The sequence below is a fragment of the Rissa tridactyla genome, chromosome 11, assembly GCF_028500815.1.
Source record: "Rissa tridactyla isolate bRisTri1 chromosome 11, bRisTri1.patW.cur.20221130, whole genome shotgun sequence".
NCBI lineage: Eukaryota > Metazoa > Chordata > Aves > Charadriiformes > Laridae > Rissa > Rissa tridactyla.
Window position 1 is genome coordinate 19,413,453 of NC_071476.1, and position 15,778 is coordinate 19,429,230.

Consider the following 15,778-nt stretch of genomic DNA (forward strand, 5'->3'; position numbering starts at 1 on the left):
CTGTGCCCTCGCCTCTCCCGAGCAGGGCTGGGACCTGCCTTGGGGTGCAATTCAGTGGCAGAGCTCATCTCGGTCCTGTCCTCTTCCCTGTGCGGTATCACCTCCTCTTTCAGCACAAGGTAATTTTTGTAGTTATTGGCTTATTCTGAGGCCGTTTTAGCCCCCTGAAGTGGCTCGCTGCAGGTGTGGGCCAGTGTGGGTGCCCATTGGAGGCAGGCTTGTGGCACGGAAGGGAGCAGTAGGACTGCAGCAGCGTTCGCTTGAAGTAGTGTGAAGCAGAACGGAAACCTGTTCCTAAGCTTTAGCACTTGATGAGGTCTTGATTCTTTCTGGAAAGCAGGGGCAGGTTGGCCTGGGATGGCTCTGCTTGCAGAGCTGCTCGTTGCAGGAACAGGAGCTCTGAAAGCGGCCTCTTTAAACTCTCATTCTTTCCTCTGCCCTCATGTCCTAGCAAGTGCACTACAGCCCATTAAGATATAATTGCATTACTCTTGAACCATCTACGACAATAATGGGCGCCATCATGACCAGTGTAATAACCTGAAGGGTTTACAGTTAACATGCTGGGCTGTGAGCGTGGTTTAAGGTTGGGGCTTCGTGTGTCTGAGCATTAGATGTACCGGGAGCTGTTCCTGCTCTCTGCAGCTTGATGCTGTTTTCAGTGGCACCTGATTCAACTCAGCTGTGACATCCAACTTTGCCCCATGTTTCCACTTGAAGGGCTTTGCCAACAGTGCCAGCTGACGTAGCCATCTCCTTTTGCCATCGCCGGTTCCGCTCGCAGTGGTATCTGTGGTGGCACGGTGAACCAGATGGGGATCTCAGCCCACCCTGCAAAAATGGATTTCTCTCCCTCCAGCCAAATCAGTTCTTCCCCATCTGGTTAATCACTCAGCCGTGGGGAAGGCTGTGCCAGTACAGAGGGGGTGTGATGTGAAGATGGGAATGAGTTCCTAGGAGGGTGTGGGAGGAGGAACATTGGTTTTTAAGCAGCTTTTCTACTGCTTATGAAACCACAGGCTGGGCACCACAACTCCTTGTGTGGCGGTGTCTTTCTATATATTCCAGCACTTCGGATTCGGTGATGCTTGCTCTCTTATGCTGCTTTGTCCTTGAAATTCCCATTTTGAGTGTGTGCGCTGCTGCATGTCCTGTGCATGGTAGGTCTGTGGTGTGGAGAACCTGTTTCCATATCGGCTGGGGCATCCCAGCTGGCAGAAACCAGCGCTAGGCTGGCCTGCGGTTGGGTCCATCTTCCAGAGGATGTCCTCTTTCTTTATGAGATGCCGCAGTTATTGCAGGCGTCGTGGGAATCCTTGTGTGCTCTCGAAGAGCCAACAATTAAGCACTCTGCTGCAATATCCTCTGACGTGGTTTACTACCTCTTACTATATTTGAATTCAGTGAGGCAAGAGCTTGAGCAGACACAAGGACAGGAGAGGTTCCAGAGAATCAGAGGGATCTCGTGTCAGGAGTGCAGCCCTGTCAGTTGTCCTTTTATCCCCTAAACCCACACCATTCACGCAGGCGTTTGTAAGCTGTAGCCTCTCCCTGTATTCTTCACAAGTGTTTAATCAAATAAACATATTTACTACAGTGCACAATTGATATCCAAGTCATTGATGAAGCAGTGTATTTGATATCAACCTATACTTTTTAGATAAATTTCAATAAAGTTCATAGTAAGTGGTTTTACGGACCATTACTTTTGGCCAGTTCGTGAGCTATCGTAGTAATGTGTTTTCAGATGACTTGACTTCATTATTCTACTAATACAATTAATGTACCTTCTCATGGTTACCTCGTCCTGCACTTTGTTTCTGCAAGAGGCAATAACAGCATTAAATATATAGAAGCAGCTTTTACCTAGAAGCCTAATGGGCTTTACAGAGCCCTGGGTGTGTTTCTCAGAATCCATAAAGGCTTTCAGCATACTTTTCTTGGCTTCTTACGTAGGAAGCATTCACGCTGAGCTAATCAGGAGGGAATAAAACGGTGAAATTCCTTGTTGAGGGTAGGATGTTACTTAATGGGGCTGAAGGGCTTTTCACGGCTTGGCCTTTGCCAGCGTCTGGGCTGTGGCATAAGCCAGTGCAAAGCTGGACCAGCAAAAAAAAAAAAAAAAAAAAGGTGGGGGGGTTATTAGGAGAGAAGGATAGTTAGTGATTTCACAGGACTTAGTGATAAGGAAGAGGGTAGATTTAGATTAGATATTAGGAAGAAATTTTTCACTCTGAAGGTGGTGAGCCCCTGGCCCAGGTTGCCCAGAGAAGCTGTGGCTGCCCCATCAAGGGGGTTCAAGACCAGGTTGGACGGGGCTTGGAGCAACCTGGGCTGGTGGGAGGTGTCCCTGCCCAGGGCAGGGGGTGGCACTGGCTGGGCTTTAAGGTCCCTTCCAATCTAAACCATTCTATGGTAAGTGTTAGAGGTAAGGTGAGGAAGAGGAGGTGGCCGTCCTCCACCCTTCTGCAGCCAGCTCACTGGGGGTCTCAAGCTGCAGGCTGGTGTGCCTTCTGCTGCAGGAGCTGGGACCCTTCATCCCCACCTTCGAGCTTTTTAAATTTAAACTGTCAGAAATGTTATGCATGCTACCATGGATCCGTCTTGGGTTGGTTTGGTGTTTTGTTTTTTTTTTAAGCTTTTCAGCTTTTTAAGTTCTTTTGCTCTCCAGCAGTGTGGGCACTTGGAGCGTGGGCGTAAGTGGAAAGCTGAATGCAGGTTAGGTGACCGTTCCTGCTTCGCACCTTGCAAAGCTGTACTTCAGTGTATGACGGCGTGTAGGCTTTTCAGGGCAAAGACGTGTTTTCAGCAGTGTAGTGAGTACTTAATCTATTGTATCGTGTCTATAGCGTGGGAAAGCCTAGGTCATGTCTCGGGCTCAGCCTGCCATGAAGGTGCTGTTGGCTGAAGCCAGGTGATATTAGTGAAGCCCCGGGTTCCTTATGCCCTCTCAGGCTGAGCTGCTCGAGAGCCCCAGAGATTTTATTCTTCAATGGCAAACAAGCAGCCACGTCTCTGCTGTTTCTGTATGTTTGACTGTCAGCGTCGGTATAAAACGGTTAGTTGTTGGTACGTGTTGTAAACACGGTTGGTTACCAAAATTAGTGCCTTGCCTCCTGCTTCTTAAAAATAATGGGACGTTGTACTCGTCTGGCAGCTCGGGGACATCTGGTGCTGTCAGAGCAATCTGTCTGCTGAGATGCTATGCAGGCAATGCCCTGTCCAGAGCAAGATTTAAAAATATCAGCTAATAAGCTTTTAAAACCACTTCAACAGTAGCTGCTTAGGAAAAGAGATGGAAGTAGACTTTGGAAATGTGTTTCTCTTCCTGACTTTTTTAAAAATATGAAGCTACAACCGTCGGTTTAGTCTAATCTTGAATTGTGACGACAACCCAAAGCAGGAAGAGCTGGAATCTATTAAGTCTAAAGTGGTATGAACTAGTTTTATGGACCTGCAAATAGTTTAAATCTATTTTTTCCTGAAATTATGGTTCTGGTTATTCCTTTGTGCAGTACAGCATCACAGTGTTCATTATTTTTATTTTTTTTAGACTACTGGTTTCAGAAGCAGAACTATTTTAGTAGTTTCACTAAACTTTTCCCATAACCATATTTGCTGTTCCATTGGGATGTCGATATAAAACTGTAACGGGAAGGAGCGGCTCAGTGACAGCTTTAACAGATCTCTTCATGCAAATCTGCTTTTTCCCTCCTATGTAAATGTTAAGGGGAAGTGTAGTAGATATGTAAGCTGTTAAATGTGAACCAACTGGATTTTCTGGCTTTATAAAGCTTATATTCACTATTTTACCTTTGTACTTACAAAAGGTGAATTGGATGAGCGGGTAGGTTGAATCAGTTGAGTTAGAACCTGGCTCCTCGTTTGACAAAGCATTTGGGGTAGTGCCTCATGGAGAAAACGGGCAGCTTTCTGGTGCTGTTGAAGTCAAGGAGTCCCTTTCTGCTCCCCCAAGACCTCAGACTGTGTCTCAAAGCCGGGCTGGGGGCACCAGCCAGCCAGCCCTGGAGGCAGGCAGCAGAAATCGGGAAGAGGTTCTTTGCTTCGCCTCCAGCTTTGTGGGTAAAGTGCTCGCATTACCTGTAAGTCCCTTTTTCAGTGCTTGGGGACCACTGATGAGTAGAGCAAAGACTGCCTATCTTGTCATTCCTCTGATAAAATATTGTGGCTTTTGAATAGGTTTTGGTGTGGTTTTGTTTGTTTTTATTTTCTGAACCAAAACATAAAGGTAATGTCTGTATATTGTCATAACAAGCATTTTTTTGAACTGTCACCAGTTGAATCAAACCTGATGCTTCCGGAGACAATATTAACCTTAACTTACACCAAATGGACCTGTTGTGTGTTTAATAGCTTGCATTTGAATTTATTTTTAAAATACATTGCAACAGCATTAATAACTAACAAAAATGTATTCATGTAGCTCTTTTCCTTCTTCTAGAAATGACTGCTGTTACTGCAGGCAACGTTAACTTCAAATGGGACCCCAAAAGCTTGGAGATCAGAACACTGGCGGTTGAAAGACTACTTGAGCCTCTTGTTACACAGGTAGGAGAAAAAAAAAAAAAGGGGAGGGGGCAAAAAAACTTTCATAAGGATGATTACATGTTTTGATGTATTATTCCAATGAAGCAACTATTAAAGCTTAGACTCCAGAAGTAAAAACACTATAAAACTAAAGATGGAAAAAAAGTGTACAAGTAATTTCTTTGCTCAGTTTTATCGTTATTAGGCATGAGTCTAGAGAGACTCTGCTTCTTCAGCACCTGATAAGACACGGTATTTCACTTAGAAGTGCAGAAATGCATGTTAGTAACTAATGCTCTGCTGCTGCTGTGCTGTTTTGTGCCTGGATTTTGGGTGGTATGCTGCTTATTTGCTGAGTCTTAAAAAAGCTATGCCATGAATCATGTAGAAACTGGTATTCGGGAACGACAAAAATCCCTTGCAATGAAGCCCTTAGTGCTTGCCAGAAGTAGGGTCTCGCAGGTTTGTTCTTTGAGATGACTTGTGTTTCGAGTTCCCTTTGGAAGGAGGTTCAGGTAGAGGGTGAAGTGTGTGGTGGGGGATGTTTGCAACCCGTCTACGACAATCTTGTGTAGTATGTGGATTGCTGACCCTTCCTAACTGAGTTCCACTGAAGTATGCTTTTATGGCATTTGTTGCTGATTCAGTATATCTTTTACAAGATATGCATACTTTCTTTTAATTTCTGCCTACGCTTTATGCTGGCTTTGTGAATAAAAGCTTATTTCACATGGTATGTGTTGCCCAGTGAAATGCACTGAAGAATATAGGAAAGCCAGAGTAAGTCCTCTAAATGTGGGCTATGTGTCTTGGGCATTTTGGAGATTCTTGGAAGAGACTTTGTCAGAGGTCTGGAGGAAAAGGTGCACTGCGGACAGTTAACTCATCTTCTTTAGCATTGTTTTTCTGAAATATGAAATACGCAACTCCTGCTAAGCATGAACTTCAACAATCAAATTCTCCTTTCATTATTAACATCCCTTTAATCACCAGGCTGCTGTCTCTGAAGCAACCCCCCTTTTGTTCCCAACAGATGTCCACGTGGGCAGTTGGATGATCTACTATTTAGGTTTTTAACTGGAGTTACTGATGGATTAAGAGAATTTCCTTAGGAGAAATTGTCCTAATTTGGTAAACTTAACTGAGCAAACTTGTTTCTAGGACCTTTTTGTCCAAGTTGAGTGCCTATAACTTATTTGTCAAGTAGCACAATAGGCTGTACTGGCAGTCCCAAATTTTGTGAATGATGTGACTGGCAAAATACAGAGAGGAAAGCAGAGTAAGTTGCCTTGTTGCAAATTGTTCTTTATGAGGCTGCCCAATACAAACGCTCCCCATTAATCGTCAGCGCTATTCCCAACTGATGGCTTTCCCTCTCTGAATCAACCTACTGAGAAAATGGATTCAGCTCTGAGGACCTTTATGTCAGCAGCCCTTGGGCTTCCCAGAGTAGGAATATTTTTAGTGATGTAATTTGATGTCCCCATGAAGTAGCTTTGTATGTATTTTCCTAGACTTAACAAAAAGGAAAGGGGGGGTGGGAAAAAAAGCAAATGGAAAAGCATGCGTGGGTTTTATCACATCTGTCTGTGTTTGATTGAAGGGGATGGATCCTGATCCTGAGCTAAGAGAGTACCTGGTGGTCATCTGGCCGCTGGTGACCAGCCCCTAGCAGTTTTTCATTCTGAAACATAAAACTTGGGTTGTGAGAGCTCAGTTTTGGTTGTTTTAGAGAAACCCACCTTGAGTACTGCGTTCAGTTTTGGGCCCCTCGCTACAAGAGGGACATTGAGGTGTTGGAGCGTGTCCAGAGAAGGGCTACAAAGCTGGTGAGGGATCTGGAGGACAAACCTTATGAAGAACGACTGAGGGAGCTGGGGTTGTTTAGCCTGGAGAAGAGGAGGCTGAGGGGAGACCTTATCACCCTCTACAACTACCTGAAAGGAGGTTGTGGAGAGATGGGGGCTGACCTCTTCTCCCTGGTGACAAGTGATAGGACGAGGGGAAACGGGTTCAAGTTACGTCAGGGGAGGTTTAGGTTAGATATTAGGAAACATTTTTTCACTGAAAGGGTTATTAAACATTGGAATAGGCTGCCCAGGGAGGTGGTGGATTCACCATCCCTGGAGGTGTTTAAAAAAAGGGTAGATGGGGCACTTAGGGACATGGTTTAGAAGTGGCTCTTGTCAGGGTAGGCTAAAGGTTGGACTCGATGATCTTAAAGGTCCCTTCCAACCTCAACGATTCTATGATTCTGTGATAATGAGCTCTAGGAAGTCTTGCTCTGCATTTAGGCCATTGGCTGTAGTACTGTTTTGGACTGAAAAGATACTGTGTTACTAGATTTCTGTAGATAATGGCTTCAACCTTATTTGGGGGGTCTTTTATGCCTGGAGAGCTGTCCCAAACTAATTATCCTCAACTTGGTTTCTTTTTATGTTACACCAAATAGCTCTGGCCTGTTACTGAGATTGCGATTTATCAAAAATACAAGTAGATCTCAATTCTTAAAATCAAATTTTCAGGTCTGCTGCTGATAAGAAAAATCTCTAAGCAGTTCAGCTGAATTTATAATGCTCATCAAGAAGCATGGTAATGTTTAAAGAGACGTGAAAAACACTTGTTAGTGAGTTTAACCTTTGGAGCTGGCAATGGTGTAGGTATTAGCGCTATGCTGTTTAGAAAAAAATACACACGGCCTTGCTGTCAAATGGATAAACTTCTAATTTTTTTTCATGGTTTTTTTTTTTTCCCCCCTCCATCTGTGCCTTTAGGTAACAACCCTGGTTAACACTAGCAACAAGGGCCCCTCTAATAAAAAGCGAGGGCGTTCTAAAAAGGCTCATGTTCTGGCTGCTTCAGTTGAACAAGCAACAGAGAATTTCCTGGAGAAAGGAGACAAAATTGCGAAAGAGAGCCAGTTCCTTAAAGAGGAGCTAGTGGCGGCTGTGGAAGATGTTCGTAAGCAAGGTAAGAGCTGTGTAGCTGGTAGCTTCTAAAACCACGGTTTTTCAGAGGAAGCAGAACCGTTCCTGTTGCCCTTCTCCCTTTTGCTGCTGTTTCTAAGGATTCTGTGCCTCTCCACTTGCGTAGATTCTCGGTTTGTCTTGCTGGCTTCCTTGAGGAATGAGGTGAAGTGGGCAGATCTGGAAATTGGGTGCCCCAAGTAGCGACTGAGAAGAGAAGCAAAAAGGCTGATCCTTTGAAGAGCATTTAAAAGTCAGTTTAGGCTAAAAAGTAAACTTCCCCTGGAAGTAATGGAGCTATGTCTCAAATATGTCAATAACTTCGCCAATATTTGAATGTATACAAAACAGCATTGTAGGAGGAAGAGCTGAGCGTTGACTTGACAGAGCCGGGTGTCTCAAATATGCGAAATGTAAATAGGAACAAACAGAATGCGAGGACCTTGATTAACTATTCCAAGCTTCCTCCTCCACATCTAGTGTTGATTTTTATCATTTTCTTTTTTACTTTCTTGGAGAAGACCTGCAAGAAAAGCCTATGGAGCTCGCTTACTCTAAAATATGCACTAGTAAATATTGTTGCTCATAAATCATTTATCATTCTTCCAGTCATGAGCCTTTTCTATGCTTCAGTGAAACCCAGTCAACTGGTATTAATGGTGGTGGCTGCTGCAAAAAAAAAAAAAAAAAGGGAAAACTCATTAGCATTAATTACTTGTTTGTAGCTGAAGTTGCATAGTGATGAAGTATTAGTTGAAAACGGTTCTAAGTTCTGGATGAGCCTGGTTGACGGACCAAGGAAAGATCAACATAAGAAGGCTGCAGTATAAGGGGCTAATTGAGTTGGCTTAATTTAACAACAACAAACAGCAGCAAGAGACACTCCTTTGTCTTGAAGCCTTTAATTCCTGGTCCTTGCTTGATTGCTGCTCAGGATCGCGAGTCAGAGCTCAGCTGTGAGTACCTTCAAATGACTCTTGGAGATATTGGTGAGCGAGGGACCTGTACCCAGTCCTCGGGATTGGGAAGTTCCATTAGCTGAATTTGTAGGGAAGCTGGTGGGAAGGAGAGACTGCTATAAAAACCTTCAGTTTGACCCTTTCACTTGTTTCTTGGTCCCTGCTTGATTTTGAGACTCCTTGATGCCAAAACCTCCCTGCTCTGTTGATCCTTGACAGAAAAGGTGGAGTTCATAGCTGAGAGGTGCTGGAGTGAAATAACTTCCCACCTTAATGTCATCTCACGTCTTCCTCCCTTTTTACTGCTTGCAGCTTGCCTGAAATCTGGTGCACGGAGAAGATAATCTGTTTTCTGAACCTGGGTGGGTGATGATTAGACTTGAGTGATTGGCCTGAATGGTGCCCGCTGCTGTTTGTGGGGACGCAGTCGCAGCGGGGCTGGGGCTGCTGGGGCAGCACGGCCAGGGATAAAAGCCTGTGCCCGTCATCACGCCAGTGTTCAGGCAGGTTTAGCAGAGCAGCGCTTCGTAAGGAAATTAAAAAGCAAACAAACCTTTGAGGAAATTAGAAGCAAATGGTGAAAAATGAGATGCAACAGAGGGAAGGCTTATTGCTGCCAATGCCCCGGGGAGGACTGCAGTTCTCAGTAGTGCTAATAGCAGCAAGGAGATAAGAAACTCTTGACATACGTGTTTATATACAGTCCGTGCGCTTCAGAAGTGCTTCCAGTATTGTGGTGGACCAGTTGAATTTTTGAACTGGAGAAATGAGGGGAGCGTAATGCAAAGCCTGTGCGTGTGCTTTCTCTGCCTTGTGCGATGGGGGGCAAAAGGGGAGAGGAGATCTGGGTGTCGCGGTCAGCAGTGGGGTGATTGTGAACTGGCAGCATCTGTGTCTGACGGCAGCAGTGGGGTTATGGATGTATAGCACAATTTGTCTTCAGCAGAAGACAGGAAAATAGAATTAATAATGCCTCTATTTAGATAGGGAGTGGTTTAGTTACCATAATAAAAAAAGATGAATGAATGTAGACAGAGGTTATGAAGATGATTAGGACAATAGATAACTTGTCTCATCAGAGAAAATTAAAATATTTTTTTTTTAGCCTAGCAAGAAGAAGATTGAGAGGGTACATGATTTTAGTGAGCACGCTTGTTCATAAAATCCCATTTGTTGGGGGTAAAAACAAAGAAGTGAAAAGAGCTATTTAGAATGAATGATAGTGTGGCTACATACTAAATCAATATAAGTGGATCTTCAAAGTCCTCCTGATTTTTACAGTGGAAGAATAAATTACAGCTTGCTTTAAATATTAAACAAGTTCGTGAAATATCCTAAACTAAGATTCTTGGCCCTTTAAAGCTTTGGGTTTTTGACTTCTAAAGTAGTGAAACTTCTTAAAATAAAACTTTGATTGGAATAGTGGAGACCAAGAACCAAAGTGTTTTTCAGAATGGATCCTGCTGCGGTTATAGAAAAGACTTAGTACTGGGAAAACATCTGACATGAATGTCTTGGATTTCAGCATCCTCACAGTGTTTATTACCTTAATTTCTGCCTTTGGAATTTTGCTGGGTAATAGAAGGGACAATATTGGTCTTGCCCAGTCTTACTCCTCTCACTGTGAGCTCTTTGTAGGGTCTTCCCTTCTTACAAAGCATTGCAGACTGACTGTCAGCTGTTCTGGTCCTGGTGCGGGGCGTTTTGGAACTGAACCGGTTTCTTGCCCAGGTGTGTGGCACTGGGACAAGTTGCAAACTCTGGGACCGAGAAGGACATTTTTTGGGTTAGGCTGGCTGACCGGGCTATTCCTGTTTTCCTGGAGTTCTGAGGACCGTAGTTCACTGCCTCTGTATATCTGTATGCTAGCGTGAGGATCCAGGGAATTAGCTATGCTCTTACTGTTGTGTTTCTTCCTATGGTAATTTTACATAAAAGATCAAAAATTAAAGCTTAAAATTAAAAAGCTTAAGCCTGTGCATAGGGTTTGAAGTAAGAGAATGGATGAATGGTCTTGGGAATCCTGTGGCCTTTGATAAGGTTCATGGTTGTAAATGCAGGGGAGTGGACCTACTAATTCAGCATGGTGTCCTTCCACCCTGTGTTCCTGAGTGAAGCTTTCTCCAAAACCAAACAGGGGGGCAAATTATGAAAGAGTGTAAAGTTTTTTCAACTGTACTTCACACAGCATGCATGGCTTAAGGATTTCCAAGGAACAGGAGGAGGCCAGTTGTGGAATAACTTGAAGATAAACTCTGAATTCTTCTTGGAAAACTCAGCTTTACAATTCTGTTGTGACCAGTTAGCTTAATTTCTTGGAAGGGTGCAAAGAGTTCTCGGCTGTTTTCCTGCAAGAAAAATGTTTTAGGAGTGTACCACTTGTATTAGAAGTAATCCTCCAGCCAAGAACTGGAGATCTTTGAAAAGCCGTAACTGAAGGGAGCTCTAAGACGGCTCTTGGCAAACTGTAGGAGGAGTGTTGTAGGCAGTATATGGATTTAATTGAACACAAGATTAAGGAATTAACAGAAGCTTTTGTTGGCATAAGTATTAACACCCATGTTAATAAGGCAAAAGGAGATACGGGGCCTTGTCCTTTATAGTAGAAAGCAACGTCAGCCTGTTGTGACACTCATGGTGGACATTGAAGGTGGTATTTGTGGTAGGATGGGACTTCAGTATCCAGAATAGTAAAGTCTTGAAGCTCTGATTCCATGCTTGCCTTCATTTGATGGGGAATAGGCAGCCTCTAGGGAACTGTGATACGCTCTTACGAGCAGGCAGGGAGATGGCCTGGTGGCATTCCTTGTGTTTCTAATACTGCCGGCAAAGCAGCCTGGAGACAGGCTTTGAACTGGAAGGGTACGAGGTGATGTGTGGGCACGAATTTCTAGCTCAGAAGGGAAGCATCAGTGCCTGTGTGCGTCCTCGGTCTTCCTTGCCTTGCCTGTCTCCTCCACCGCTTTCCCGTTCTCTCTGTTTGTATAAAGCAAGCCCTCTCTGTCATGGTCATCATGTACCGCGCTGCTGAGGAGGATTAATAGTGCTGTCTGAAAGTGCTGTCAGACCCTGTGGGCATGGTGGGAATGAGACTAGAAAATGGTAATTTTTCTTTTGATGGACGAAAATCTTACTATTTCTGAAATGGGCTTTGTTCCATTAGATTTAATTGAATTCTTAGTGCTTTATTGACAAGATCATAGTATGGCTACCATTGCCTCTTCTTTTCTCAACTCTTTTTTATTATCTTTCCCTTGTAATATCTGGTGAAAATCTAAGGTTATATTGGAAAAACAGATTACTCATAAGAATTCGTACCAGCTGTATAATCTGAGTCTCAAAGTCTGACTCTTCTGCAGTATATATTTCTTTTAACTCTTGAAATCCTGCTTTCAAACTTGCAATGTTACCTCTGGCTCAAATTTGAAAATGAGAAGATTACGCTGGATCCAATTTGAACTGCTAATGTGCACACGTAATGCCGTAACTGCATACTTAGGCCAGGGCAGAGCTCCCTCTTACCCGTTGAATCTAGCTAAAATAACTACCCCGTGTTGCTTTTTCTTTGTAAGAGTAGTCTGGAAGGAAGGAAGGAATAGCATTTTATTTCAGGACTGGCTTGTAAGGTTGCAATTTGAGATGGGTAGGGGATAATTTTGGGTTGTAACCTTGTTAGCAATTTCTGAGATTCAGATGGGGCGAGTGGCCAGCTCTCTAAGTTGTTTTAAGTAGGAAATAAATGAAAACAGCATTCTTCTCTTGGGAGTTGGAAGTGTGGGAGTTTTATATAAAAAGTAAATAAAGGAGGAAATATTTGTAGTGAATTTTGGTTCTGGCATATATCCTTAAATCCTGAGATTGTTAATAGATTTCATACTTGCGCTGGTGACATCAGTTTCACTATTATTAGCCTGTTCCAGAAGGAATAAAGAAAAGGTCATGTCAGCTATGTAGGGCTTTTACAATCTCATGGCTGGTTGCAGTTTTTCAGCATTGGAGATGCATCATCTTTCACCCATCTGGAAATCTGGAGGCTCTTAACACTTGTTAAAATAATGAGTTGTGTTCCTCAAAAAGTTGGGTAAGCTTTAGATTGATATTTATAGCTGGTCTGTGCTTGGGCAGAAGCTTTTTTCATGTGTCACAATACTGAAGTAGCATTTTATTTTTTTTTTTTTTCCTTAAAATGTTGTATGCCACTCTTAGTCGTAATATTTAAGATGATGGAAGGGTGTTACATAGGAGGGAGCATTTGAACAAAATTGAGTATCTTGATGTAGTTGCTTGGACAGGCTGGCAGCTGTGTTTGGGCTGTATTTAGCTATGAAGGTGTAGAGCACTTGGCTGCTAGAAACTCTTCCAGGGCAAGATATTCAGTGCTTGATGATAAGTAAGTGGATGGTTAACCCCAGGCTCTCCAGTTGTAGGTATTTTTGAGTAGTTTAAAAAAAAAAAAAAAAAGTAAATAGTTAAAATAAAACTGAAACACTTCCTGCACTGGGGATACGCTGCGCTGATGGTCTGGCTGTTGGAGCAGACGAGCTGTTGGCAGGACGATGCTACCGCATCGTCTGGAGATTGCGGTGCAAATCTTGCCCAGCCCCATTTGGTAGCGGGCTCGATGGAGTCACTGTCGGTTTTCACTTTGTGAAGCACTATTTGAGGTTCAGTTCTCATCTGAGATGTGCTATTTTTGTTTCGGCATTTGGCCATATGGAGACATTTTCATCCAGGTTTGAGAAGCCTCCATCACAGCAGTTAGTTACAACACTGTTCTGCTTTCTGGTCATCTCCAGCTGCCCACAAATCTTTGGCCTTGAGTACCTGGCATCTTTCACCAAATGCTTCTGAAATTTGAAGAGATCCAAGAAAAATAATGCGGATTCCAAAACTTGCTGCTGTGTAGGAATTGTGGTACTTGAAACAAAATGCTGCCCCAGAAAGGGCGGGGAGAAATCCAAAATTTACTCCTCTTGACTATACGCAGACATTACTTTTATGCTTTCCGAATGCCTTCTGGAGGAATTTCTCTAGCTGTGTAGAGTGGCCTTTGCTTTTCATAGTTAACCAATTGCATTGTTACCATCTGAAACCCAAATTCTTTCCTCCTGCACCAGATGCAGACCCACAGGCTATGAAACGTTGAAGCGTTTTACGAAGCGGTGCCTTGCTTTGAATGCAAACCAGGGCACATCCAGCCAGGTCATCGCTCCGAGTTGTTTACAGTCCCATGAGCTGTGGCGTTTCCCTGAGTGTTTACAGTACTTTCTGCTGCTCTCTGCTTAACTCCTACACGCACACAAATCAAAGCTTTTGCTTAAGCTTTGAAAGCATTGTAGTTTGTGAAATAACTGCGGTCCCGCATGTAATAGTGGAGGCATGCTGAATTTGCCTCTCCAGAGGATTCTGGCACGTTAAAACACCCGTGCAATTGGAAATAAGGACCAAAGTGTTATTTCACGGCCCTTCCTGCCTGCACAAGCCCCTCTACCCTGATACCCTGTGGTGACCATACTTGGAGGTAGCTACATGCAATCTTAATTGTTGGCTCTATTTAAACGAATTCATTTTGTTTTCAAGACTTAAACTGGCCTGCGCAGGAATCCTTACAGCCCCTTAAGAAATGCGGTGTGATGTTAAAGTGGGACCATCTTCTCCCCTGTGCAGGTGACTTGATGAAGAGCGCTTCGGGGGAGTTTGCAGATGACCCCTGCTCTTCCGTGAAACGCGGGAACATGGTGCGAGCGGCGCGCGCCCTCCTCTCTGCCGTTACCCGGCTCCTGATTTTGGCTGACATGGCAGATGTCTACAAGCTGCTTGTTCAACTCAAAGTCGTAAGTGTGGTTCTTTGCCGGGATTGACTTTGCCGTGCCTGGCACGCCAGGCGTGCTCCGTCAGGCGGCTTTGTCTCATGCGTGTGTGCTGACCCCGGTGTGTGCGCTGTCGGCAGCTGGCTTCTGGAGCAGGGAGGTTTTTAAGGTTTTTCCTCTGAGCGAAACATGCGCAATGGATGTTTGTCACTTGTTTTTAAACTCGTTGTCAGTAGCTTTTGACACCATGTTGCACTTTATTCTGAACTTTTAGTGTTGAAACTAGATGCGCTAAGGTCTGCAACTGCAGGTTGTAACCAGCTTTTTTCATCTTAAGGAAAAAGTAATTTGGCTTTCTTATTACCAGTACTCCCTTGTAGCTACTAGGGATGAGTAGCTTTGGTAGACTAAATAAAATGAATGTGGAATATTTGAGGAAGCCTTTTCTTCCCACGAGCAAGAGGGTGGGTGGTTGGTTTGTACAGAATCTGAAATGAAATGAGATTCGCTACCGGGACCGCTTTTACAACAGGGCTTTGAGGACTCTCCTTGTGTCCTTCGGCCATTGCCACACCTCTGCCGGGCAGAGCTCTGCCAGGGCAGGGCCTCCGACGGCCCTGGGCTCCTTCACGCGCTTTCAAACATGTGTACTTGGCTGTCCCAGGTAGCTGGTGACTCTGAAGAAGTAGCTAAGCCTTGAGTACTATTAGCCTTTGAAGCATCTCTCCCCAAAAAATAAAAAGGGGCAGAGGAAGATTGCTTTCTCTGTCTGCTGTGAAGTACGTTCTGAATCACTTCCTGAACTGTGGACTATATTACTTGGAAAAATATGTCTTTTAGGTGGAAGAAGGTATCTTGAAACTAAGAAATGCTGGCACGGAGCAGGATTTGGGTATCCAGTACAAAGCCCTCAAACCAGAAGTGGACAAGCTTAACATAATGGCAGCCAAAAGGCAACAGGTACAGTGACAGCAGCTCTTTCTTCTGTATATTATTTCTTTTTCTTTTTTCAAAATTAAAAAATAAGGTAGCCTTGCTGCTCTTGAACAGTTCCCATTGATGCTAATACTGCTTTCTTAATTTTTTCTTTTTTTTTTTTTTTACTTTATTTTTATTGCTGAGTACTTGCACTCCAGTGTGTTTAGGAAATTTGAGCCTGCCTGGTAAGCAGAAAGTCTGCTCTGCTGTAGTGTACTGCTTCTGACGGAATTTGTTCTAGCAGCGTTTGTTTATGTTGATGCTGTAGTACCTTAATGAACTGCTGCTTCCCGAGACTCGCACTGCCCGTTTTGAAGCATGCGGGTGTGGGTAAGGAAGGAGAATTGAGATGTGACTGGGTGCCTGGTGCACTGACCGCTAGACCCCTCTGCCTTTGTGGTTTGCGCAGACAGACTGAACCTGTCCATTTAAACAGGGAGCGAAAGTCATGGCTGGGCCTGGAATTACGGCTCTTTCCAAGAATATGAGTGGCAGTACTGGTGCGTCCTGCAGTGAC

The 15,778-nt window shown here is 44.0% G+C and overlaps 1 protein-coding gene across 2 annotated transcripts in view; it reads left to right on the plus strand.

The window, feature by feature from the left end:
- CTNNA1 (catenin alpha 1) overlaps positions 1-15,778 on the plus strand; it is a 121,895-nt gene that overhangs the window by 12,230 nt on the left and 93,887 nt on the right. For both annotated transcript variants that reach the window (XM_054217677.1, XM_054217676.1), the window contains exons 2-5: positions 4,463-4,569; positions 7,323-7,518; positions 14,141-14,307; positions 15,124-15,243. In XM_054217677.1, coding sequence (XP_054073652.1) covers positions 4,465-4,569; positions 7,323-7,518; positions 14,141-14,307; positions 15,124-15,243 — 588 coding nt within the window. In that variant the 5' untranslated portion in view covers positions 4,463-4,464. The remainder of the gene's footprint in view (positions 1-4,462; positions 4,570-7,322; positions 7,519-14,140; positions 14,308-15,123; positions 15,244-15,778) is intronic.